The sequence below is a fragment of the Oncorhynchus gorbuscha genome, linkage group LG03, assembly GCF_021184085.1.
Source record: "Oncorhynchus gorbuscha isolate QuinsamMale2020 ecotype Even-year linkage group LG03, OgorEven_v1.0, whole genome shotgun sequence".
Taxonomy (NCBI): Eukaryota; Metazoa; Chordata; class Actinopteri; order Salmoniformes; family Salmonidae; genus Oncorhynchus; species Oncorhynchus gorbuscha.
In genome coordinates, this window is record NC_060175.1 from 108,884,833 (window position 1) to 108,911,627 (window position 26,795).

Sequence of the window (26,795 nt, forward strand, 5' to 3'; positions counted from 1 at the left end):
CCTGTTCCCGATCCTTTTCCCTGATTAGAGTCCCTATTTCACTCCTTGTTTCCCGTACCTGCCCTGTCGGATCCTCATTTATAATTCACCGTGCTGTGTCTATGTTTTGCCCTGTCGTGTCGTGTTTCCCTCAGATGCTGCGTGGTGAGCAGGTGTCTGAGTCTGCTAGGTTCAAGTGCCTTCCCGAGGCAACCTGCAGTTCTCGATCTAGTCTCCAGTCTGTTCTTGTCTTTACGTGTAGTATTATGCTTTTTGTTTTGTAAAGTTTATTCTGGATTAAATACTCTGTTTTCGCCAAGTCGCTTTTGGGTCCTCATTCACCTGCATGACAGAAGGATCCGACCGAGGAATGGACCCAGCGACTACAGATTCGTAACACTGCCGTCGAGATCCAAGGAGCCATGCTCGGCAGACACGAGCAGGAATTGTCTGCTGCTCGCCATGCCGTGGAGAACCTGGCCGCTCAGGTTTCCGACCTCTCTGGACAGTTCCAGAGTCTTCGTCTCGTGCCACCTGTTACTTCCTGGCCTGCCGAGCCTCCAGAACCTAGGGTTAATAACCCACCTTGCTACTCCGGGCAGCCCACTGAGTGCCGCTCCTTTCTCACCCAGTGTGAGATTGTGTTCTCTCTCCAACCCAACACATACTCTAGAGAGAGAGCTCGGGTTGCTTACGTCATTTCACTCCTTACTGGCCGGGCCCGAGAGTGGGGCACAGCTACCTGGGAGGCAAGGGCTGATTGTTCTAACAATTACCAGAACTTTAAAGAGGAGATGATTCGGGTTTTTGACCGTTCAGTTTTTGGTGGGGAGGCTTCTAGGGTCCTGGCTTCCCTATGCCAAGGTGATCGATCCATAACGGATTACTCTATAGAGTTTCGTACTCTTGCTGCCTCTAGTGACTGGAACGAGCCGGCGCTGCTCGCTCGTTTTCTGGAGGGACTCCACACAGTGGTTAAAGATGAGATTCTCTCTCGGGAGGTTCCTTCCTGTGTGGACTCTTTGATTGCTCTCGCCATCCGCATAGAACGACGGGTAGATCTTCGTCACCAGGCTCGTGGAAGAGAGCTCGCATCAACGGTGTTTCCCTGCTCCGCATCGCAACCATCTCCCTCCTCTGGCTCTGAGACTGAGCCCATGCAGCTGGGAGGGATTCGCATCTCGACTAAGGAGAGGGAACGGAGGATCACCAACCGCCTGTGCCTCTATTATGGATTTGATGGACATTTTGTTAATTCATGTCCAGTAAGAGGCCAGAGCCCATCAGTAAGCGGAGGGCTACTGGTGAGCGCTACTACTCAGGTCTCTTCATCTAGATCTTGTACTACTATGTCGGTCCATCTACGCTGGACCGGTTCGGGTGCTACATGCAGTGCCTTGATTGACTCTGGGGCTGAGGGTTGTTTCATGGACGAAGCATGGGTTCGGAAACATAACATTCCTTTCAGACAGTTAGACAAGCCTACGCCCATGTTTGCCTTAGATGGTAGTCATCTTCCCAGTATCAAATTTGAGACACTACCTTTAACTCTCACAGTATCTGGTAACCACAGTGAGACTATTTCTTTTTTGATTTTTCATTCACCTTTCACACCTGTTGTTTTGGGTCATCCCTGGCTAGTATGTCATAATCCTTCTATTAATTGGTCTTGTAATTCTATCCTATCCTGGAACGTATCTTGTCATGTGAAGTGCTTAATGTCTGCCATCCCTCCCATTTCTTCTGTCCCCACTTCTCAGGAGGAACCTGGCGATTTGACAGGAGTGCCGGAGGAATATCATGATCTGCGCACGGTCTTCAGTCGGTCCCGAGCCAACTCCCTTCCTCCTCACCGGTCGTATGATTGTAGTATTGATCTCCTTCCGGGGGACCACTCCTCCTCGGGGTAGACTATACTCTCTGTCGGCTCCCGAACGTAAGGCTCTCGAGGATTATTTATCTGTGTCTCTTGACGCCGGTACCATAGTGCCTTCTTCCTCTCCGGCCGGGGCGGGGTTCTTTTTGTTAAGAAGAAGGACGGTACTCTGCGCCCCTGCGTGGATTATCGAGGGCTGAATGACATAACGGTTAAGAATCGTTATCCGCTTCCCTTATGTCATCAGCCTTCGAGATTCTGCAGGGAGCCAGGTGCTTTACTAAGTTGGACCTTCGTAACGCTTACCATCTCGTGCGCATCAGAGAGGGGGACGAGTGGAAAACGGCGTTTAACACTCCGTTAGGGCATTTTGAGTACCGGGTTCTGCCGTTTGGTCTCGCCAATGCGCCAGCTGTTTTCAGGCATTAGTTAATGATGTTCTGAGAGACATGCTGAACATCTTTGTTTTTGTCTATCTTGACGATATCCTGATTTTTTCACCGTCACTCGAGATTCATGTTCAGCACGTTCGACGTGTTCTACAGCGCCTTTTAGAGAATTGTCTCTACGTAAAGGCTGAGAAGTGTTCTTTTCATGTCTCTTCCGTTACTTTTCTCGGTTCCGTTATTTCCGCTGAAGGCATTCAGATGGATTCCGCTAAGGTCCAAGCTGTCAGTGATTGGCCCGTTCCAAGGTCACGTGTCGAGTTGCAGCGCTTTTTAGGTTTCGCTAATTTCTATCGGCGTTTCATTCGTAATTTCGGTCAAGTTGCTGCCCCTTTCACAGCTCTTACTTCTGTCAAGACGTGTTTTAAGTGGTCCGGTTCCGCCCAGGGAGCTTTTGATCTTCTAAAAGAACGTTTTACGTCCGCTCCTATCCTCGTTACTCCTGACGTCACTAGACAATTCATTGTCGAGGTTGGACGCTTCAGAGGTAGGCGTGGGAGCCATTCTATCCCAGCTTCCAGTCTGACGATAAGGTTCATCCTTGCGCTTATTTTTCTCATCGCCTGTCGCCATCTGAGCGCAACTATGATGTGGGTAACCGTGAACTGCTCGCCATCCGCTTAGCCCTAGGCGAATGGCGACAGTGGTTGGAGGGGGCGACCGTTCCTTTTGTCGTTTGGACAGACCATAAGAACCTTGAGTACATCCGTTCTGCCAAACGACTTAATGCCCGTCAAGCTCGTTGGGCGTTGTTTTTCGCTCGTTTCGAGTTTGTGATTTCTTACCGTCCGGGTAGCAAGAACACCAAGCCTGATGCCTTATCCCGTCTGTTTAGTTCTTCTGTGGCTTCTACTGATCCCGAGGGGATTCTTCCTTATGGGCGTGTTGTCGGGTTGACAGTCTGGGGAATTGAAAGACAGGTTAAGCAAGCACTCACGCACACTGCGTCGCCGCGCGCTTGTCCTAGTAACCTCCTTTTCGTTCCTGTTTCCACTCGTCTGGCTGTTCTTCAGTGGGCTCACTCTGCCAAGTTAGCTGGTCATCCCGGTGTTCGAGGCACTCTTGCGTCTATTCGCCAGCGATTTTGGTGGCCGACTCAGGAGCGTGACACGCGCCGTTTCGTGGCTGCTTGTTCGGACTGCGCGCAGACTAAGTCGGGTAACTCTCCTCCTGCCGGTCGTCTCAGACCGCTCCCCCATTCCTTCTCGACCATGGACTCACATCGCCCTAGACTTCATTACCGGTCTGCCTTTGTCTGCGGGGAAGACTGTGATTCTTACGGTTGTCGATAGGTTCTCTAAGGCGGCACATTTCATTCCCCTCGCTAAACTTCCTTCCGCTAAGGAGACGGCACAAATCATTATCGAGAATGTGTTCAGAATTCATGGCCTCCCGTTAGACGCCGTTTCAGACAGAGGCCCGCAATTCACGTCACAATTTTGGAGGGAGTTCTGTCGTTTGATTGGTGCGTCCGTCAGTCTCTCTTCCGGGTTTCATCCCCAGTCTAACGGTCAAGCAGAGAGGGCCAATCAGACGATTGGTCGCATACTACGCAGCCTTTCTTTCAGAAACCCTGCGTCTTGGGCAGAACAGCTCCCCTGGGCAGAATACGCTCACAACTCGCTTCCTTCGTCTGCTACCGGGTTATCTCCGTTTCAGAGTAGTCTGGGTTACCAGCCTCCTCTATTCTCTTCCCAGCTTGCCGAGTCCAGCGTTCCCTCCGCTCAAGCGTTTGTCCAACGTTGTGAGCGCACCTGGAGGAGGGTGAGGTCTGCACTTTGCCGCTACAGGGCACAGACTGTGAGAGCCGCCAATAAACGCAGGATTAAGAGTCCTAGGTATTGTTGCGGCCAGAGAGTGTGGCTTTCCACTGCAACCTTCCTCTTACGACAGCTTCTCGTAAGTTGACTCCGCGGTTCATTGGTCCGTTCCGTGTCTCCCAGGTCGTCAATCCTGTCGCTGTGCGACTGCTTCTTCCGCGACATCTTCGTCGCGTCCATCCTGTCTTCCATGTCTCCTGTGTTAAGCCCTTTCTTCGCACCCCGTTCGTCTTCCTCCCCCTCCCGTCCTTGTCGAGCGCACCTATTTACAAGGTACATAAGATCATGGACATGCGTTCTCGGGACGGGGTCACCAATACTTAGTGGATTGGGAGGGTTACGGTCCTGAGGAGAGGAGTTGGGTTCCGTCTCGGGACGTGCTGGACCGTTCACTCATTGATGATTTCCTCCGTTGCCGCCAGGATTCCTCCTCGAGTGCGCCAGGAGGCGCTCGGTGAGTGGGGTACTGTCATGTTTTGTCATTTATTATCATGTCTTGTCCCTGTGCTTCCCATTCTATTCGTTTCCCTCTGCTGGTCTTATTAGGTTCTTTCCCTCTTTCTATCCCTCTCTCTCCCCCTCCCTCTCTCACTCTCTCGCTCTCTCTTCTCTCTATCGTTCCGTTCCTGCTCCCAGCTGTTCCTATTCCCTAATCATCATTTAGTCTTCCCACACCTGTTCCCGATCCTTTTCCCTGATTAGAGTCCCTATTTCACTCCTTGTTTCCCGTACCTGCCCTGTCGGATCCTCATTTATAATTCACCGTGCTGTGTCTATGTTTTGCCCTGTCGTGTCGTGTTTCCCTCAGATGCTGCGTGGTGAGCAGGTGTCTGAGTCTGCTAGGTTCAAGTGCCTTCCCGAGGCAACCTGCAGTTCTCGATCTAGTCTCCAGTCTGTTCTTGTCTTTACGTGTAGTATTATGCTTTTTGTTTTGTAAAGTTTATTCTGGATTAAATACTCTGTTTTCGCCAAGTCGCTTTTGGGTCCTCATTCACCTGCATGACAGATGTGTAATGTTACCTATAATATTATGTATAATGTTATGTGTGATGTTATGTATAATGTTATGTGATGCGTAATGTAATGTGACTTTCTACCTGAGCTGCATGGGCCAGTTTCTCCATCTTCTCCTGGATGGAGCAGGATGACACCCTCTGTTTGGAACTAAATGGGGACAGGGTTATGGTTATGGGTTAGGGTTAGAGATTAGGGTTACATTTTAGGGTTAGGGTTAGGGTTAGAGATTAGGGTTATATTTTAGGGTTAGAGATTAGGGTTACATTTTAGGATTAAGGGTTAGGGTTAGAGATGAGTGATTAGGATTACATTTTAGGGTTATGGGTTTAGGGTTAGAGATTATAGATAAGGGTTACATTTTAGGGTTAGGGTTAGGGTTAAGGGTTTGAGATTAGTGATGAGGGTTACATTTAGGGTTAGGGTTAGAGATAAGGGTTACATTTTAAGGGAAGGGTAAGGGTTAGAGTTAGGGGTTAGGGTTAGAGATACGGGTTACATTTTAGGGTAATGGTAAAGGTTAGAGATAAGGGTTTAATTTTAGGGTAAGGGTTAGGGTTAGGGATAAGGGTTACATTTTAGGGTAATGGTAAGGTTAGAGATAAGGGTTCCATTTTAGGGTAAGGGTTAGGGTTAGAGATAAGGGTTACATTTTAGGGTAATGGTAAGGTTAGAGATAAGGGTTACATTTTAGGGTAAGGGTTAGGGTTAGAGATCAGGGTTACATTTAGGGTTAGGGTTAGAGATAAGGGTTAAATTTTAAGGGAAGGGTAAGGGTTAGGGGTTAGGGTTAGAGATTAGGGTTTCATTTTAGGGTAAGGGTGAGGGTTAGGGGTTAGGGTTAGAGATACGGGTTACATTTTAGGGTAATGGTAAGGTTAGAGATAAGGGTTTCATTTTAGGGTAAGGGTTAGGGTTAGAGTTAGAGATAAGGGTTACATTTTAGGGTAAGGGTTAGGGTTAGAGATAAGGGTTACATTTTAGGGTAATGGTAAGGTTAGAGATAAGGGTTACATTTTAGGGTAAAGGTTAGGGTTAGAGATAAGGGTTACATTTTAGGGTAATGGTAAGGTTAGAGATAAGGGTTACATTTTAGGGTAAGGGTTAGGGTTAGAGATCAGGGTTACATTTAGGGTTAGGGTTAGAGATAAGGGTTAAATTTTAAGGGAAGGGTAAGGGTTAGGGGTTAGGGTTAGAGATTAGGGTAAGGGTGAGGGTTAGGGTTTAGGGTTAGAGATGCGGGTTACATTTTAGGGAAATGGTAAGGTTAGAGATAAGGGTTTCATTTTAGGGTAAGGGTTAGGGTTAGAGTTAGAGATAAGGGTTACATTTTAGGGTAAGGGTTAGGGTTAGAGATAAGGGTTACATTTTAGGGTAATGGTAAGGTTAGAGATAAGGGTTACATTTTAGGGTAAGGGTTAGGGTTAGGGGTTAGGGTTACATTTTAGGGTAAGGGTTAGGGTTAGAGATAAGGGTTACATTTAGGGTTAGGGTTAGAGATAAGGGTTACATTTTAATGGAAGGGTAAGGGTTAGGGTTAGGGGTTAGGGTTAGAGATACGGGTTACATTTTAGGGTAATGGTAAAGGTTAGAGATAAGGGTTTCATTTTAGGGTAAGGGTTAGGGTTAGGGATAAGGGTTACATTTTAGGGTAATGGTAAGGTTAGAGATAAGGGTTCCATTTTAGGGTAAGGGTTAGGGTTAGAGATAAGGGTTACATTTTAGGGTAATGGTAAGGTTAGAGATAAGGGTTACATTTTAGGGTAAGGGTTAGGGTTAGAGATAAGGGTTACATTTTAGGGTAATGGTAAAGGTTAGAGATAAGCGTTACATTTTAGGGTAAGGGTTAGGGTTAGAGATAAGGGTTACATTTAGGGTTAGGGTTAGAGATAAGGGTTACATTTTAAGGGAAGGGTAAGGGTTAGGGTTAGGGGTTAGGGTTAGAGATAAGGGTTACATTTTAGGGTAATGGTAAGGTTAGAGATAAGGGTTACATTTTAGGGTAAGGGTTAGGGTTAGAGATAAGGGTTACATTTTAGGGTAATGGTAAGGTTAGAGATAAGGGTTCCATTTTAGGGTAAGGGTTAGGGTTAGAGATAAGGGTTACATTTTAGGGTAATGGTAAGGTTAGAGATAAGGGTTACATTTTAGGGTAAGGGTTAGGGTTAGAGATAAGGATTACATTTTAGGGTAATGGTAAAGGTTAGAGATAAGGGTTACATTTTAGGGTAAGGGTTAGGGTTACATTTAGGGTTAGGGTTAGAGATAAGGGAAGGGTTAGGGTTTAGGGTTAGAGATTAGGGTTTCATTTTAGGGTAAGGGTGAGGGTTAAGGGTTAGGGTTAGAGATACGGGTTACATTTTAGGGTAATGGTAAGGTTAGAGATAAGGGTTTCATTTTAGGGTAAGGGTTAGGGTTAGAGATAAGGGTTACATTTTAGGGTTAGTGTTAGGGTTAGAGGTAAGGGTTACATTTTAGGGTTAGGGGTTAGGGTTTAGGGGTTAGGGGTTAGGGTTACATTTTAGGGTAAGGGTTAGGGTTAGGGTTAGAGATAAGGGTTATATTTTAGGGTAATGGTAAAGTTAGAGATAAGGGTTACATTTTAGGGTAAGGGTTAGGGGTTAGGGTTAGAGATAAGGGTTACATTTTAGGGTAATGGTAAGGTTAGAGATAAGGGTTACATTTTAGGGTAGGTTAGGGTTAGAGATAAGGGTTACATTTTAGGGTTAGTGTTAGGGTTAGGGTTAGAGATAAGGGTTACATTTTAGGGTTAGGGTTAGGGGTTAGGGTTAGCTACATTTTAGGGTAGGGTTAGGGTTAGAGATAAGGGTTACATTTTAGGGTAAGGGTTAGGGTTAGAGATAAGGGTTACATTTTAGGGTAAGGGTTAGGGTTAGAGATAAGGGTTACATTTTTAGGGGGTTAGAGATAAGGTTACATTTTAGGGTTAGGTTAGGGAGTTGAGATAAGGGTTACATTTTAGGGTTAGGGTTTAGGGTTAGGTTTAGGGTTAGGGGTTAGGGTTAGGGGTTAGGGTTACATTTTAGGGTTAGGGTTAGGGGTTAGGGTTAGGGTTTAGGGTTAGGGTTAGGGGTTAGGGTTACATTTTAGGGTTAGGGTTAGGGTTTAGGGTTAGGGTTTAGGGTTAGGGTTAGGGTTTAGGGTTAGGGGTTAGGGGTTAGGGTTAGGGTTAGGGTTTAGGGTTAGGGTTAGGGTTAGGGGTTAGGGGTTAGGGTTACATTTTAGGGTAAGGGGTTACGGACAGGCATTACTATTATATTCTTATATTCTTATAGTGTCAGTATAAAACATGTTAAATGTTCACCAGACTCACTTCCTTTGGAAAGGTGATGCTTTGTCCTGCTCCTCAGTTTGGTCCTGGAAAAGACAGATACTGTTATATAACTAGAATGTACAGTTTGTTTCAAAAGCTTTGGGGATAAAGCATTTTCACAAAACTCAAAACAGATCATCAAAAAGGCAGTCGTTTCAGAACTCATTTTCAATTGACTAAGAACCACACAAAATCATAGTCACTTTCACTTAATCAGTGTTTCATCTAGAAATAAGTTTCACATTGCAATACATGTTAATATAAAGGGTTAGGTTTAGGTCCAAGCCCTGTGATACATGTTAATATAAAGGGTTAGGTTTAGGTCCAAGCCCTGTGATACATGTTTATATAAAGTAATTCATTTTCACAATGCAATGCTCACATTACTTTTGGTATGATTCTCTTCTCATTTGTTAAAATATATTTTACTATTACTTAATCTGACTGCTCTACAGATTAAAAACAAAACAATAATGAAAATGTCTGTGAAGAAGAAACATCAAATTTGATTTAAACTGTAATGTTATGATGCCTATTCTTCTTTTCCTTCACAGTAAGTAAAACAAAAAGCTGATTGACAAGATCAGAGATGTACTGTGCGAAGGGTAATTTAGCAGACAGAAGACTGAAATATAACTAAACTGTTTGACATAGAAACAACAGCTTTTGTAAGTTTTTTCAAATTTAAATAATCTTTATAAATTATGAAAAATACTAATAACATTCCACCCATGAGGCAAAGTAGGGTGAAGGGTTATTTAGCAGGCTTATTCAAAGCAGAGGTTGAAACCTAAATGATTTTCCAATCATTTCGTTCTGAACAGAATTTCTTTAATTCCGTTCCAATGTTCCGACCAGCAAAATAAAGTTTTGAATTGGTACCGGTTTATATCGTTCCTTTCTGTTCCTTTTTAAACCTCTGAATATGATGTTTTTTTACATTAAATTACTTCACCAATCAGTGTGGATAAAGCAGCAAGCTATATCCTCGTTTTGAAACTACAAGTGAATACAACAAATACAATTTTATTTGTCACCTGAGTCGAAGACAACAATACCGTGAAATTATTACTTACAAGCCCTTAACCAACAATGCAGTTTTAATAAAATAGAGTTAAGAAAATATTCATTAATTAAACTAAAGTTTTAAAAAAATGAACACAATAAAATAACAATATCGAGGCTGTATACGGGTACCACGTCAATGTACCGGTTAGTCGAGGTAATTTGTACTTGTAGGTACGGGTAAAGTGACTATGCATAGATAATAAGCAGTGAGTAGCAGCAGTAGTGTAAAAACAAAGGGTGGGGGGGCAGGGTAGCCTAGTGGTTAGAGCGGTGGACTAGTAACCGTTCAAATCCCCGAGCTGACAAGGTACAAATCTGTTGTTCTGCCCCTGAACAGGCAGTTAACCCACTGTTCCCCGGTAGGCCGTTATTGAAAATAAGAATTTGTTCTTAACTGACTTGCCTAGTTAAATAAAGGTAAAAAAATCAATAAAAAATTTAAAAAATGCAAATAGTCCAGGTGGCCAATTGATCAGCAGTCTTAAGGCTTGGAGGTAGAAGCTGTTAAGGAGCCTGTTGGACCTAGACTTGGCATTCCGGTACAGCAGAGAGAACAGTTTATGACTTGGGAGTCTTTGACAATTCTTGGGGCCTTCCTATAGACGTAGAGTATAGAGTTCCTGGATGGCAGGAAGCTTGGCCCCATGATGTACTGGGCCGTACGTACTACCCTCTGCAGGAACTTACAGTCGGATGCCGAGCAGTTGCAATGCCAGGCGGTGATGCAACAGGTCAGGGTGCTCTTGATGGTGCAGCTGTATAACTTTTTGAGGATCTGTGGACTCTTACAAAATCTTTTCATTTCCTGAGACTGACATTTTATATTTGTTACTTTACTCCTACCTACATTTGTTACTTTACTCCTACCTACATTTGTTACTTTACTCCTACCTACATTTGTTACTTTACTCCTATCTACATTTGTTACTTTACCCCTACCTACATTTGTTACTTTACTCCTACCTACATTTGTTACTTTACTCCTACCTACATTTGTTACTTTACCCCTACCTACATTTGTTACTTTACTCCTACCTACATTTGTTACTTTACTCCTACCTACATTTGTTACTTTATTTGTTACTTTACCCCTACCTACATTTGTTACTTTACTCCTACCTACATTTGTTACTTTACCCCTACCTACATTTGTTACTTTACCTCTATCTACATTTGTTACTTTACTCCTACCTACATTTGTTACTTTACCCCTACCTACATTTGTTACTTTACTCCTACCTACATTTGTTACTTTACTCCTACCTACATTTGTTACTTTACTCCTACCTACATTTGTTACTTTACTCCTACCTACATTTGTTACTTTACCCCTACCTACATTTGTTACTTTACCCCTACCTACATTTGTTACTTTACCCCTACCTACATTTGTTACTTTACCTCTATCTACATTTGTTACTTTACTCCTACCTACATTTGTTACTTTACTCCTACCTACATTTGTTACTTTACTCCTACCTACATTTGTTACTTTACTCCTACCTACATTTGTTACTTTACCCCTACCTACATTTGTTACTTTACCCCTACCAACATTTGTTACTTTACCTCTACCTACATTTGTTACTTTACCCCTACCTACATTTGTTACTTCACCCCTACCTACATTTGTTACAAAAAAAGGTAAAGTGACTATAGATAACTGTCTTGATATGTTTGCACCGTGATAGTTTGTTGGTGATGTGGACACCAAGGAACTTTGAACTTTTGATCTGAACCACCATCAATATTAATGGGGGCCTGTTCGACCCTCCTTTTCCTGTAGTCCACGGTCAGTTCTAGTTCACATTGAGGGAGAGGTTGTTGTCTTGGCACCACACTGTCAGGTCTCTGACCTCCTCCCTATATGCTGTCTCATTGTTGTCGGTGTTCAGGCCTACCACTGTTGTGTCGTCAGCAAACTTAATGAGAGTGTTGGAGTCGTGCTTGGCCACGCAGTCGTGGATTAATAGTTGGATGGGCTATTTACAGATGGGCTATGTACAGGTGCAGTAATCTGTGAGCTGCTCTGACAGCTGGTGCTTAAAGCTAGTGAGGGAGATATGAGTCTCCAGCATCAGTGATTTTTGCAGTGCGTTACAGTCATTGGCAGCAGAGAACTGGAAGGAAAGGTGGCCAAAGGAGGAATTGGCTTTGGGGGTGACCAGTGAAAAATACCTGCTGGAGCGCGTGCTACGGGTGGGTGCTGCTATGGTGACCAGTGAGACAAGTCAGTTAATTAAGAACAAATTATTTTTTACAATGACGGCCTACCCCAGCTAAACCCTAACCTGGATGAACCTTGGCCAAGTGTTGCTATGCTTTATCTTGGCCAGGTCGCAGTTGTAAATGAGAACCTGTTCTCAACTAGCCTACCTGGTTAAATAAAGGTGTTCTCAACTAGCCTACATGGTTAAACAAAGGTGTTCTCAACTAGCCTACCTGGTTAAACAAAGGTGTTCTCAACTAGCCTACCTGGTTAAATAAAGGTGTTCTCAACTAGCCACCTGGTGAAATAAAGGTGTTCTCAACTGGCCTACCTGGTGAAATAAAGGTGTTCTCAACTGGCCTACCTGGTTAAATAAAGGTGTTCTCAACTGGCCTACCTGGTTAAATAAAGGTGTTCTCAACTGTCCTACCTGGTTAAATAAAGGTGTTCTCAACTGCCTACCTGGTTAAATAAAGGTGTTCTCAACTGGCCTACCTGGTTAAATAAAGGTGTTCTCAACTAGCCTACCTGGTTAAATAAAGGTGTTCTCAACTAGCCTACCTGGTTAAATAATGGTGTTCTCAACTAGCCTACCTGGTTAAATAAAGGTGTTCTCAACTAGCCTACCTGGTTAAATAAAGGTGTTCTCAACTAGCCTACCTGGTTAAATAAAGGTGTTCTCAACTAGCCTACCTGGTTAAATAAAGGTGTTCTCAACTAGCCACCTGGTGAAATAAAGGTGTTCTCAACTGGCCTACCTGGTTAAATAAAGGTGTTCTCAACTAGCCTACCTGGTTAAATAAAGGTGTTCTCAACTAGCCTACCTGGTTAAATAATGGTGTTCTCAACTAGCCTACCTGGTTAAATAAAGGTGTTCTCAACTAGCCTACCTGGTTAAATAAAGGTGTTCTCAACTAGCCTACCTGGTTAAATAAAGGTGTTCTCAACTAGCCTACCTGGTTAAATACAGGTGTTCTCAACTAGCCTACCTGGTTAAATAAAGGTGTTCTCAACTAGCCTACCTGGTTAAATAAAGGTGTTCTCAACTAGCCTACCTGGTTAAATAAAGGTGTTCTCAACTAGCCTACCTGGTTAAATAAAGGTGTTCTCAACTAGCCTACCTGGTTAAATAAATGTGTTCTCAACTGGCCACCTGGTTAAATAAAGGTGTTCTCAACTAGCCTACCTGGTTAAATAAAGGTGTTCTCAACTAGCCTACCTGGTTAAATAAAGGTGTTCTCAACTAGCCTACCTGGTTAAATAAAGGTGTTCTCAACTAGCCTACCTGGTTAAATAAAGGTGTTCTCAACTAGCCTATCTGGTTAAATATAGGTGTTCTCAACTAGCCTAGCTGGTTAAATAAAGGTGTTCTCAACTAGCCTACCTGGTTAAATAAAGGTGTTCTCAACTAGCCTACCTGGTTAAATAAAGGTGTTCTCAACTAGCCTACCTGGTTAAATAAAGGTGTTCTCAACTAGCCTACCTGGTCAAATAAAGGTGTTCTCAACTGGCCACCTGGTTAAATAAAAGTGTTCTCAACTGGCCACCTGGTTAAATAAAGGTGTTCTCAACTGGCCACCTGGTTAAATAAAGGTGTTCTCAACTAGCCTACCTGGTTAAATAAAGGTGTTCTCAACTGGTCTACCTGGTTAAATAAAGGTGTTCTCAACTAGCCTACCTGGTTAAATAAAGGTGTTCTAAACTAGCCTACCTGGTTAAATAAAGGTGTTCTCAACTAGCCTAGCTGGTTAAATAAAGGTGTTCTCAACTAGCCTACCTGGTTAAATAAAGGTGTTCTCAACTGGCCACCTGGTTAAATAAAGGTGTTCTCAACTAGCCTACCTGGTTAAATAAAGGTGTTCTCAACTAGCCTACCTGGTTAAATAAAGGTGTTCTCAACTAGCCTACCTGGTTAAATAAAGGTGTTCTCAACTAGCCTACCTGGTTAAATAAAGGTGTTCTCAACTGGCCACCTGGTTAAATAAAGGTGTTTTCAACTAACCTACCTGGTTAAATAAAGGTGTTCTCAACTAGCCTACCTGGTTAAATAAAGGTGTTCTCATCTAGCCCACATGGTTAAATAAAGGTGTTCTCAACTGGCCACCTGGTTAAATAAAGGTGTTCTCAACTGGCCACCTGGTTAAATAAAGGTGTTCTCAACTGGCCACCTGGTTAAATAAAGGTGTTCTCAACTGGCCACCTGGTTAAATAAAGGTGTTCTCAACTGGCCACCTGGTTAAATAAAGGTGTTCTCAACTGGCCACCTGGTTAAATAAAGGTGTTCTCAACTGGCCACCTGGTTAAATAAAGGTGTTCTCAACTAGCCTACCTGGTTAAATAAAGGTGTTCTCAACTAGCCTAGGTGGTTAAATAAAGGTGTTCTCAACTAGCCTACCTGGTTAAATAAAGGTGTTCTCAACTGGCCACCTGGTTAAATAAAGATGTTCTCAACTGGCCACCTGGTTAAATAAAGGTGTTCTCAACTAGCCTACCTGGTTAAATAAAGGTGTTCTCAACTGGTCTACCTGGTTAAATAAAGGTGTTCTCAACTAGCCTACCTGGTTAAATAAAGGTGTTCTAAACTAGCCTACCTGGTTAAATAAAGGTGTTCTCAACTGGCCACCTGGTTAAATAAAGGTGTTCTCAACTGGCCACCTGGTTAAATAAAGGTGTTCTCAACTAGCCTACCTGGTTAAATAAAGGTGTTCTCAACTAGCCTACCTGGTTAAATAAATGTGTTCTCAACTAGCCTAGCTGGTTAAATAAAGGTGTTCTCAACTAGCCTACCTGGTTAAATAAAGGTGTTCTCAACTGGCCACCTGGTTAAATAAAGGTGTTCTCAACTGGCCACCTGGTTAAATAAAGGTGTTCTCAACTAGCCTACCTGGTTAAATAAAGGTGTTCTCAACTAGCCTACCTGGTTAAATAAATGTGTTCTCAACTAGCCTACTTGGTTAAATAAAGGTGTTCTCAACTAGCCTACCTGGTTAAATAAAGGTGTTCTCAACTGGCCTACCTGGTTAAATAAAGGTGTTCTCAACTGGCCACCTGGTTAAATAAAGGTGTTCTCAACTAGCCTACCTGGTTAAATACAGGTGTTCTCAACTAGCCACCTGGTTAAATAAAGGTGTTCTCAACTAGCCACCTGGTTAAATAAAGGTGTTCTCAACTAAACTATCTGGTTAAATATAGGTGTTCTCAACTAAACTATCTGGTTAAATATAGGTGTTCTCAACTAGCCTACCTGGTTAAATAAAGGTGTTCTCAACTAGCCTACCTGGTTAAATAAAGGTGTTCTCAACTAGCCTAGCAGGTTAAATAAATGTGTTCTCAACTAGCCTAGCTGGTTAAATAAAGGTGTTCTCAACTGGCCACCTGGTTAAATAAAGGTGTTCTCAACTGGCCACCTTGTTAAATAAAGGTGTTCTCAACTAGCCACCTGGTTAAATAAAGGTGTTCTCAACTAGCCTACCTGGTTAAATAAGGTGTTCTCAACTAGCCTACATGGTTAAATAAAGGTGTTCTCAACTAGCCTACCTGGTTAAATAAAGGTGTTCTCAACTAGCCTACCTGGTTAAATAAAGGTGTTCTCAACTAGCCTACCTGGTTAAATAAAGGTGTTCTCAACTAGCCTACCTGGTTAAATAAAGGTGTTCTCAACTAGCCTACCTCGCTAAATAAAGGTGTTCTCAACTAGCCTACCTGGTTAAATAAAGGTGTTCTCAACTAGCCTACCTGGTTAAATAAAGGTGTTCTCAACTAGCCTACCTGGTTAAATAAAGGTGTTCTCAACTGGCCACCTGGTTAAATAAAGGTGTTCTCAACTAGCCTACCTGGTTAAATAAAGGTGTTCTCAACTAGCCTACCTGGTTAAATAAAGGTGTTCTCAACTAGCCTACCTGGTTAATTAAAGGTGTTCTCAACTAGCCTACCTGGTTAAATAAAGGTGTTCTCAACTAGCCTATCTGGTTAAATAAAGGTGTTCTCAACTAGCCTATCTGGTTAAATATAGGTGTTCTCAACTAGCCTAGCTGGTTAAATAAAGGTGTTCTCAACTAGACTACCTGGTTAAATAAAGGTGTTCTCAACTAGCCTACCTGGTTAAATAAAGGTGTTCTCAACTAGCCTACCTGGTTAAATAAAGGTGTTCTCAACTAGCCTACCTGGTCAAATAAAGGTGTTCTCAACTGGCCACCTGGTTAAATAAAGGTGTTCTCAACTGGCCACCTGGTTAAATAAAGGTGTTTTCAACTAACCTACCTGGTTAAATAAAGGTGTTCTCAACTAGCCTACCTGGTTAAATAAAGGTGTTCTCATCTAGCCCACATGGTTAAATAAAGGTGTTCTCAACTGGCCACCTGGTTAAATAAAGGTGTTCTCAACTGGCCACCTGGTTAAATAAAGGTGTTCTCAACTGGCCACCTGGTTAAATAAAGGTGTTCTCAACTGGCCACCTGGTTAAATAAAGGTGTTCTCAACTGGCCACCTGGTTAAATAAAGGTGTTCTCAACTGGCCACCTGGTTAAATAAAGGTGTTCTCAACTGGCCACCTGGTTAAATAAAGGTGTTCTCAACTAGCCTACCTGGTTAAATAAAGGTGTTCTCAACTAGCCTAGGTGGTTAAATAAAGGTGTTCTCAACTAGCCTACCTGGTTAAATAAAGGTGTTCTCAACTGGCCACCTGGTTAAATAAAGATGTTCTCAACTGGCCACCTGGTTAAATAAAGGTGTTCTCAACTAGCCTACCTGGTTAAATAAAGGTGTTCTCAACTGGTCTACCTGGTTAAATAAAGGTGTTCTCAACTAGCCTACCTGGTTAAATAAAGGTGTTCTAAACTAGCCTACCTGGTTAAATAAAGGTGTTCTCAACTGGCCACCTGGTTAAATAAAGGTGTTCTCAACTGGCCACCTGGTTAAATAAAGGTGTTCTCAACTAGCCTACCTGGTTAAATAAAGGTGTTCTCAACTAGCCTACCTGGTTAAATAAATGTGTTCTCAACTAGCCTACTTGGTTAAATAAAGGTGTTCTCAACTAGCCTACCTGGTTAAATAAAGGTGTTCTCAACTGGCCACCTGGTTAAATAAAGGTGTTCTCAACTGGCCACCTGGTTAAATAAAGGTGTTCTCAACTAGCCTACCTGGTTAAATAAAGGTGTTCTCAACTAGCCTACCTGGTTAAATAAATGTGTTCTCAACTAGCCTACTTGGTTAAATAAAGGTGTTCTCAACTAGCCTACCTGGTTAAATAAAGGTGTTCTCAACTGGCCACCTGGTTAAATAAAGGTGTTCTCAACTGGCCACCTGGTTAAATAAAGGTGTTCTCAACTAGCCTACCTGGTTAAATACAGGTGTTCTCAACTAGCCTACCTGGTTAAATAAAGGTGTTCTCAACTAGCCTACCTGGTTAAATAAAGGTGTTCTCAACTAAACTATCTGGTTAAATATAGGTGTTCTCAACTAAACTATCTGGTTAAATATAGGTGTTCTCAACTAGCCTACCTGGTTAAATAAAGGTGTTCTCAACTAGCCTACCTGGTTAAATAAAGGTGTTCTCAACTAGCCTAGCAGGTTAAATAAATGTGTTCTCAACTAGCCTAGCTGGTTAAATAAAGGTGTTCTCAACTGGCCACCTGGTTAAATAAAGGTGTTCTCAACTGGCCACCTTGTTAAATAAAGGTGTTCTCAACTGGCCACCTGGTTAAATAAAGGTGTTCTCAACTAGCCTACCTGGTTAAATAATGGTGTTCTCAACTAGCCTACATGGTTAAATAAAGGTGTTCTCAACTAGCCTACCTGGTTAAATAAAGGTGTTCTCAACTAGCCTACCTGGTTAAATAAAGGTGTTCTCAACTAGCCTACCTGGTTAAATAAAGGTGTTCTCAACTAGCCTACCTGGTTAAATAAAGGTGTTCTCAACTAGCCTACCTCGCTAAATAAAGGTGTTCTCAACTAGCCTACCTGGTTAAATAAAGGTGTTCTCAACTAGCCTACCTGGTTAAATAAAGGTGTTCTCAACTAGCCTACCTGGTTAAATAAAGGTGTTCTCAACTGGCCACCTGGTTAAATAAAGGTGTTCTCAACTAGCCTACCTGGTTAAATAAAGGTGTTCTCAACTAGCCTACCTGGTTAAATAAAGGTGTTCTCAACTAGCCTACCTGGTTAATTAAAGGTGTTCTCAACTAGCCTACCTGGTTAAATAAAGGTGTTCTCAACTAGCCTATCTGGTTAAATATAGGTGTTCTCAACTAGCCTAGCTGGTTAAATAAAGGTGTTCTCAACTAGACTACCTGGTTAAATAAAGGTGTTCTCAACTAGCCTACCTGGTTAAATAAAGGTGTTCTCAACTAGCCTACCTGGTTAAATAAAGGTGTTCTCAACTAGCCTACCTGGTCAAATAAAGGTGTTCTCAACTGGCCACCTGGTTAAATAAAAGTGTTCTCAACTGGCCACCTGGTTAAATAAAGGTGTTCTCAACTGGCCACCTGGTTAAATAAAGGTGTTCTCAACTAGCCTACCTGGTTAAATAAAGGTGTTCTCAACTAGCCTACCTGGTTAAATAAAGGTGTTCTCAACTGGCCACCTGGTTAAATAAAGGTGTTCTCAACTGGCCACATGGTTAAATAAAGGTGTTCTCAACTGGCCACCTGGTTAAATAAAGGTGTTCTCAACTAGCCTACCTGGTTAAATAAAGGTGTTCTCAACTAGCCTAGCTGGTTAAATAAAGGTGTTCTCAACTGGCCACCTGGTTAAATAAAGGTGTTCTCAACTGGCCACCTGGTTAAATAAAGGTGTTCTCAACTGGCCACCTGGTTAAATAAAGGTGTTCTCAACTGGCCACCTGGTTAAATAAAGGTGTTCTCAACTGGCCACCTGATTAAATAAAGGTGTTCTCAACTGGCCACCTGGTTAAATAAAGGTGTTCTCAACTGGCCACCTGGTTAAATAAAGGTGTTCTCAACTGGCCACCTGGTTAAATAAAGGTGTTCTCAACTAGCCTACCTGGTTAAATAAAGGTGTTCTCAACTAGCCTAGGTGGTTAAATAAAGGTGTTCTCAACTAGTCTACCTGGTTAAATAAAGGTGTTCTCAACTGGCCACCTGGTTAAATAAAGGTGTTCTCAACTGGCCACCTGGTTAAATAAAGGTGTTCTCAACTAGCCTACCTGGTTAAATAAAGGTGTTCTCAACTGGTCTACCTGGTTAAATAAAGGTGTTCTCAACTAGCCTACCTGGTTAAATAAAGGTGTTCTAAACTAGCCTACCTGGTTAAATAAAGGTGTTCTCAACTGGCCACCTGGTTAAATAAAGGTGTTCTCAACTGGCCACCTGGTTAAATAAAGGTGTTCTCAACTAGCCTACCTGGTTAAATAAAGGTGTTCTCAACTAGCCTACCTGGTTAAATAAATGTGTTCTCAACTAGCCTACTTGGTTAAACAAAGGTGTTCTCAACTAGCCTACCTGGTTAAATAAAGGTGTTCTCAACTGGCCACCTGGTTAAATAAAGGTGTTCTCAACTGGCCACCTGGTTAAATAAAGGTGTTCTCAACTAGCCTACCTGGTTAAATACAGGTGTTCTCAACTAGCCTACCTGGTTAAATAAAGGTGTTCTCAACTAGCCTACCTGGTTAAATAAAGGTGTTCTCAACTAGCCTACCTGGTTAAATAAAGGTGTTCTCAACTAGCCTACCTGGTTAAATAAAGGTGTTCTCAACTAGCCTAGCTGGTTAAATAAATGTGTTCTCAACTAGCCTAGCTGGTTAAATAAAGGTGTTCTCAACTGGCCACCTGGTTAAATAAAGGTGTTCTCAACTGGCCACCTTGTTAAATAAAGGTGTTCTCAACTGGCCACCTGGTTAAATAAAGGTGTTCTCAACTAGCCTACCTGGTTAAATAATGGTGTTCTCAACTAGCCTACATGGTTAAATAAAGGTGTTCTCAACTAGCCTACCTGGTTAAATAAAGGTGTTCTCAACTAGCCTACCTGGTTAAATAAAGGTGTTCTCAACTAGCCTACCTGGTTAAATAAAGGTGTTCTCAACTAGCCTACCTGGTTAAATAAAGGTGTTCTCAACTAGCCTACCTCGCTAAATAAAGGTGTTCTCAACTAGCCTACCTGGTTAAATAAAGGTGTTCTCAACTAGCCTACCTGGTTAAATAAAGGTGTTCTCAACTAGCCTACCTGGTTAAATAAAGGTGTTCTCAACTGGCCACCTGGTTAAATAAAGGTGTTCTCAACTAGCCTACCTGGTTAAATAAAGGTGTTCTCAACTAGCCTACCTGGTTAAATAAAGGTGTTCTCAACTAGCCTACCTGGTTAATTAAAGGTGTTCTCAACTAGCCTACCTGGTTAAATAAAGGTGTTCTCAACTAGCCTATCTGGTTAAATATAGGTGTTCTCAACTAGCCTAGCTGGTTAAATAAAGGTGTTCTCAACTAGACTACCTGGTTAAATAAAGGTGTTCTCAACTAGCCTACCTGGTTAAATAAAGGTGTTCTCAACTAGCCTACCTGGTTAAATAAAGGTGTTCTCAACTAGCCTACCTGGTCAAATAAAGGTGTTCTCAACTGGCCACCTGGTTAAATAAAAGTGTTCTCAACTGGCCACCTGGTTAAATAAAGGTGTTCTCAACTGGCCACCTGGTTAAATAAAGGCGTTCTCAACTAGCCTACCTGGTTAAATAAAGGTGTTCTCAACTAGCCTACCTGGTTAAATAAAGGTGTTCTCAACTGGCCACCTGGTTAAATAAAGGTGTTCTCAACTAGCCTACCTGGTTAAATAAAGGTGTTCTCAACTAGCCTACCTGGTTAAATAAGGTGTTCTCATCTAGCCTACCTGGTTAAATAAAGGTGTTCTCAACTGGCCACCTGGTTAAATAAAGGTGTTCTCAACTGGCCACCTGGTTAAATAAAGGTGTTCTCAACTAGCCTACCTGGTTAAATAAAGGTGTTCTCAACTAGCCTACCTGGTTAAATAAAGGTGTTCTCAACTAGCCTACCTGGTTAAATAAGGTGTTCTCATCTAGCCTACCTGGTTAAATAAAGGTGTTCTCAACTGGCCACCTGGTTAAATAAAGGTGTTCTCAACTGGCCACCTGGTTAAATAAAGGTGTTCTCAACTAGCCTAGCTGGTTAAATAAAGGTGTTCTCAACTAGCCTACCTGGTTAAATAAAGGTGTTCTCAACTGGCCACCTGGTTAAATAAAGGTGTTCTCAACTGGCCACCTGGTTAAATAAAGGTGTTCTCAACTGGCCACCTGGTTAAATAAAGGTGTTCTCAACTAGCCTACCTGGTTAAATAAAGGTGTTCTCAACTAGCCTAGCTGGTTAAATAAAGGTGTTCTCAACTAGCCTACCTGGTTAAATAAAGGTGTTATCAACTAGCCTACCTGGTTAAATAAAGGTGTTCTCAACTAAACTATCTGGTTAAATATAGGTGTTCTCAACTAGCCTACCTGGTTAAATAAAGGTGTTCTCAACTAGCCTACCTGGTCAAATAAAGGTGTTCTCCACTGGCCACCTGGTTAAATAAAAGTGTTCTCAACTGGCCACCTGGTTAAATAAAGGTGTTCTCAACTGGCCACCTGGTTAAATAAAGGTGTTCTCAACTAGCCTACCTGGTTAAATAAAGGTGTTCTCAACTAGCCTACCTGGTTAAATAAAGGTGTTCTCAACTGGCCACCTGGTTAAATAAAGGTGTTCTCAACTAACCTACCTGGTTAAATAAAGGTGTTCTCAACTAGCCTACCTGGTTAAATAAAGGTGTTCTCATCTAGCCTACCTGGTTAAATAAAGGTGTTCTCAACTGGCCACCTGGTTAAATAAAGGTGTTCTCAACTGGCCACCTGGTTAAATAAAGGTGTTCTCAACTAGCCTACCTGGTTAAATAAAGGTGTTCTCAACTAGCCTAGCTGGTTAAATAAAGGTGTTCTCAACTAGCCTACCTGGTTAAATAAAGGTGTTCTCAACTGGCCACCTGGTTAAATAAAGGTGTTCTCAACTGGCCACCTGGTTAAATAAAGGTGTTCTCAACTAGCCTACCTGGTTAAATAAAGGTGTTCTCAACTGGTCTACCTGGTTAAATAAAGGTGTTCTCAACTAGCCTACCTGGTTAAATAAAGGTGTTCTCAACTAGCCTACCTGGTTAAATAAAGGTGTTCTCAACTGGCCACCTGGTTAAATAAAGGTGTTCTCAACTGGCCACCTGGTTAAATAAAGGTGTTCTCAACTAGCCTACCTGGTTAAATACAGGTGTTCTCAACTAGCCTACCTGGTTAAATAAAGGTGTTCTCAACTAGCCTACCTGGTTAAATAAAGGTGTTCTCAACTAAACTATCTGGTTAAATATAGGTGTTCTCAACTAGCCTACCTGGTTAAATAAAGGTGTTCTCAACTAGCCTACCTGGTCAAATAAAGGTGTTCTCAACTGGCCACCTGGTTAAATAAAAGTGTTCTCAACTGGCCACCTGGTTAAATAAAGGTGTTCTCAACTGGCCACCTGGTTAAATAAAGGTGTTCTCAACTAGCCTACCTGGTTAAATAAAGGTGTTCTCAACTAGCCTACCTGGTTAAATAAAGGTGTTCTCAACTGGCCACCTGGTTAAATAAAGGTGTTCTCAACTAGCCTACCTGGTTAAATAAAGGTGTTCTCAACTAGCCTACCTGGTTAAATAAGGTGTTCTCATCTAGCCTACCTGGTTAAATAAAGGTGTTCTCAACTGGCCACCTGGTTAAATAAAGGTGTTCTCAATCTGGCCACCTGGTTAAATAAAGGTGTTCTCAACTAGCCTACCTGGTTAAATAAAGGTGTTCTCAACTAGCCTACCTGGTTAAATAAAGGTGTTCTCAACTAGCCTACCTGGTTAAATAAGGTGTTCTCATCTAGCCTACCTGGTTAAATAAAGGTGTTCTCAACTGGCCACCTGGTTAAATAAAGGTGTTCTCAACTGGCCACCTGGTTAAATAAAGGTGTTCTCAACTAGCCTAGCTGGTTAAATAAAGGTGTTCTCAACTAGCCTACCTGGTTAAATAAAGGTGTTCTCAACTGGCCACCTGGTTAAATAAAGGTGTTCTCAACTGGCCACCTGGTTAAATAAAGGTGTTCTCAACTGGCCACCTGGTTAAATAAAGGTGTTCTCAACTAGCCTACCTGGTTAAATAAAGGTGTTCTCAACTAGCCTAGCTGGTTAAATAAAGGTGTTCTCAACTAGCCTACCTGGTTAAATAAAGGTGTTCTCAACTAGCCTACCTGGTTAAATAAAGGTGTTCTCAACTAAACTATCTGGTTAAATATAGGTGTTCTCAACTAGCCTACCTGGTTAAATAAAGGTGTTCTCAACTAGCCTACCTGGTCAAATAAAGGTGTTCTCCACTGGCCACCTGGTTAAATAAAAGTGTTCTCAACTGGCCACCTGGTTAAATAAAGGTGTTCTCAACTGGCCACCTGGTTAAATAAAGGTGTTCTCAACTAGCCTACCTGGTTAAATAAAGGTGTTCTCAACTAGCCTACCTGGTTAAATAAAGGTGTTCTCAACTGGCCACCTGGTTAAATAAAGGTGTTCTCAACTAACCTACCTGGTTAAACAAAGGTGTTCTCAACTAGCCTACCTGGTTAAATAAGGTGTTCTCATCTAGCCTACCTCTGGTTAAATAAAGGTGTTCTCAACTAGCCTACCTGGTTAAATAAAGGTGTTCTCAACTGGCCTACCTGGTTAAATAAAGGTGTTCTCAACTGGCCTACCTGGTTAAATAAAGGTGTTCTCAACTAGCCTACCTGGTTAAATAAAGGTGTTCTCAACTGGCCTACCTGGTTAAATAAAGGTGTTCTCAACTAGCCTACCTGGTTAAATAAAGGTGTTCTCAACTAGCCTACCTGGTTAAATAAAGGTGTTCTCAACTAGCCTACCTGGTTAAATAAAGGTGTTCTCAACTGGCCTACCTGGTTAAATAAAGGTGTTCTCAACTAGCCTACCTGGTTAAATAAAGGTGTTCTCAACTAGCCTACCTGGTTAAATAAAGGTGTTCTCAACTAGCCTACCTGGTTAAATAAAGGTGTTCTCAACTAGCCTACCTGGTTAAATAAAGGTGTTCTCAACTAGCCTACCTGGTTAAATAAAGGTGTTCTCAACTAGCCTACCTGGTTAAATAAAGGTGTTCTCAACTAGCCTACCTGGTTAAATAAAGGTGTTCTCAACTAGCCTACCTGGTTAAATAAAGGTGTTCTCAACTAGCCTACCTGGTTAAATAAAGGTGTTCTCAACTAGCCTACCTGGTTAAATAAAGGTGTTCTCAACTAGCCTACCTGGTTAAATAAAGGTGTTCTCAACTAGCCTACCTGGTTAAATAAAGGTGTTCTCAACTAGCCTACCTGGTTAAATAAAGGTGTTCTCAACTAGCCTACCTGGTTAAATAAAGGTGTTCTCAACTAGCCTACCTGGTTAAATAAAGGTGTTCTCAACTAGCCTACCTGGTTAAATAAAGGTGTTCTCAACTAGCCTACCTGGTTAAATAAAGGTGTTCTCAACTAGCCTACCTGGTTAAATAAAGGTGTTCTCAACTAGCCTACCTGGTTAAATAAAGGTGTTCTCAACTAGCCTACCTGGTTAAATAAAGGTGTTCTCAACTAGCCTACCTGGTTAAATAAAGGTGTTCTCAACTAGCCTACCTGGTTAAATAAAGGTGTTCTCAACTAGCCTACCTGGTTAAATAAAGGTGTTCTCAACTAGCCTACCTGGTTAAATAAAGGTGTTCTCAACTGGCCTACCTGGTTAAATAAAGGTGTTCTCAACTAGCCTACCTGGTTAAATAAAGGTGTTCTCAACTAGCCTACCTGGTTAAATAAAGGTGTTCTCAACTAGCCTACCTGGTTAAATAAAGGTGTTCTCAACTAGCCTACCTGGTTAAATAAAGGTGTTCTCAACTAGCCTACCTGGTTAAATAAAGGTGTTCTCAACTAGCCTACCTGGTTAAATAAAGGTGTTCTCAACTAGCCTACCTGGTTAAATAAAGGTGTTCTCAACTAGCCTACCTGGTTAAATAAAGGTGTTCTCAACTAGCCTACCTGGTTAAATAAAGGTGTTCTCAACTAGCCTACCTGGTTAAATAAAGGTGTTCTCAACTAGCCTACCTGGTTAAATAAAGGTGTTCTCAACTAGCCTACCTGGTTAAATAAAGGTGTTCTCAACTAGCCTACCTGGTTAAATAAAGGTGTTCTCAACTAGCCTACCTGGTTAAATAAAGGTGTTCTCAACTAGCCTACCTGGTTAAATAAAGGTGTTCTCAACTAGCCTACCTGGTTAAATAAAGGTGTTCTCAACTAGCCTACCTGGTTAAATAAAGGTGTTCTCAACTAGCCTACCTGGTTAAATAAAGGTGTTCTCAACTAGCCTACCTGGTTAAATAAAGGTGTTCTCAACTAGCCTACCTGGTTAAATAAAGGTGTTCTCAACTAGCCTACCTGGTTAAATAAAGGTGTTCTCAACTGGCCTACCTGGTTAAATAAAGGTGTTCTCAACTAGCCTACCTGGTTAAATAAAGGTGTTCTCAACTAGCCTACCTGGTTAAATAAAGGTGTTCTCAACTAGCCTACCTGGTTAAATAAAGGTGTTCTCAACTAGCCTACCTGGTTAAATAAAGGTGTTCTCAACTAGCCTACCTGGTTAAATAAAGGTGTTCTCAACTAGCCTACCTGGTTAAATAAAGGTGTTCTCAACTAGCCTACCTGGTTAAATAAAGGTGTTCTCAACTAGCCTACCTGGTTAAATAAAGGTGTTCTCAACTAGCCTACCTGGTTAAATAAAGGTGTTCTCAACTAGCCTACCTGGTTAAATAAAGGTGTTCTCAACTAGCCTACCTGGTTAAATAAAGGTGTTCTCAACTAGCCTACCTGGTTAAATAAAGGTGTTCTCAACTAGCCTACCTGGTTAAATAAAGGTGTTCTCAACTAGCCTACCTGGTTAAATAAAGGTGTTCTCAACTAGCCTACCTGGTTAAATAAAGGTGTTCTCAACTAGCCTACCTGGTTAAATAAAGGTGTTCTCAACTAGCCTACCTGGTTAAATAAAGGTGTTCTCAACTAGCCTACCTGGTTAAATAAAGGTGTTCTCAACTAGCCTACCTGGTTAAATAAAGGTGTTCTCAACTAGCCTACCTGGTTAAATAAAGGTGTTCTCAACTAGCCTACCTGGTTAAATAAAGGTGTTCTCAACTAGCCTACCTGGTTAAATAAAGGTGTTCTCAACTAGCCTACCTGGTTAAATAAAGGTGTTCTCAACTAGCCTACCTGGTTAAATAAAGGTGTTCTCAACTAGCCTACCTGGTTAAATAAAGGTGTTCTCAACTAGCCTACCTGGTTAAATAAAGGTGTTCTCAACTAGCCTACCTGGTTAAATAAAGGTGTTCTCAACTAGCCTACCTGGTTAAATAAAGGTGTTCTCAACTAGCCTACCTGGTTAAATAAAGGTGTTCTCAACTAGCCTACCTGGTTAAATAAAGGTGTTCTCAACTAGCCTACCTGGTTAAATAAAGGTGTTCTCAACTAGCCTACCTGGTTAAATAAAGGTGTTCTCAACTAGCCTACCTGGTTAAATAAAGGTGTTCTCAACTAGCCTACCTGGTTAAATAAAGGTGTTCTCAACTAGCCTACCTGGTTAAATAAAGGTGTTCTCAACTAGCCTACCTGGTTAAATAAAGGTGTTCTCAACTAGCCTACCTGGTTAAATAAAGGTGTTCTCAACTAGCCTACCTGGTTAAATAAAGGTGTTCTCAACTAGCCTACCTGGTTAAATAAAGGTGTTCTCAACTAGCCTACCTGGTTAAATAAAGGTGTTCTCAACTAGCCTACCTGGTTAAATAAAGGTGTTCTCAACTAGCCTACCTGGTTAAATAAAGGTGTTCTCAACTAGCCTACCTGGTTAAATAAAGGTGTTCTCAACTAGCCTACCTGGTTAAATAAAGGTGTTCTCAACTAGCCTACCTGGTTAAATAAAGGTGTTCTCAACTGGCCTACCTGGTTAAATAAAGGTGTTCTCAACTAGCCTACCTGGTTAAATAAA

At 41.9% G+C, this 26,795-nt stretch overlaps 1 protein-coding gene across 1 annotated transcript in view; it reads right to left on the minus strand.

The window, feature by feature from the left end:
• The window catches only part of lad1 (ladinin), a 126,738-nt gene that overhangs the window by 13,006 nt on the left and 86,937 nt on the right, over positions 1-26,795 (minus strand). Inside the window, exons 9-10 of the mRNA XM_046344851.1 lie at positions 8,470-8,513; positions 5,219-5,285 (exon numbers count right to left, since the gene is read on the minus strand). Coding sequence (XP_046200807.1) covers positions 5,219-5,285; positions 8,470-8,513 — 111 coding nt within the window. The remainder of the gene's footprint in view (positions 1-5,218; positions 5,286-8,469; positions 8,514-26,795) is intronic.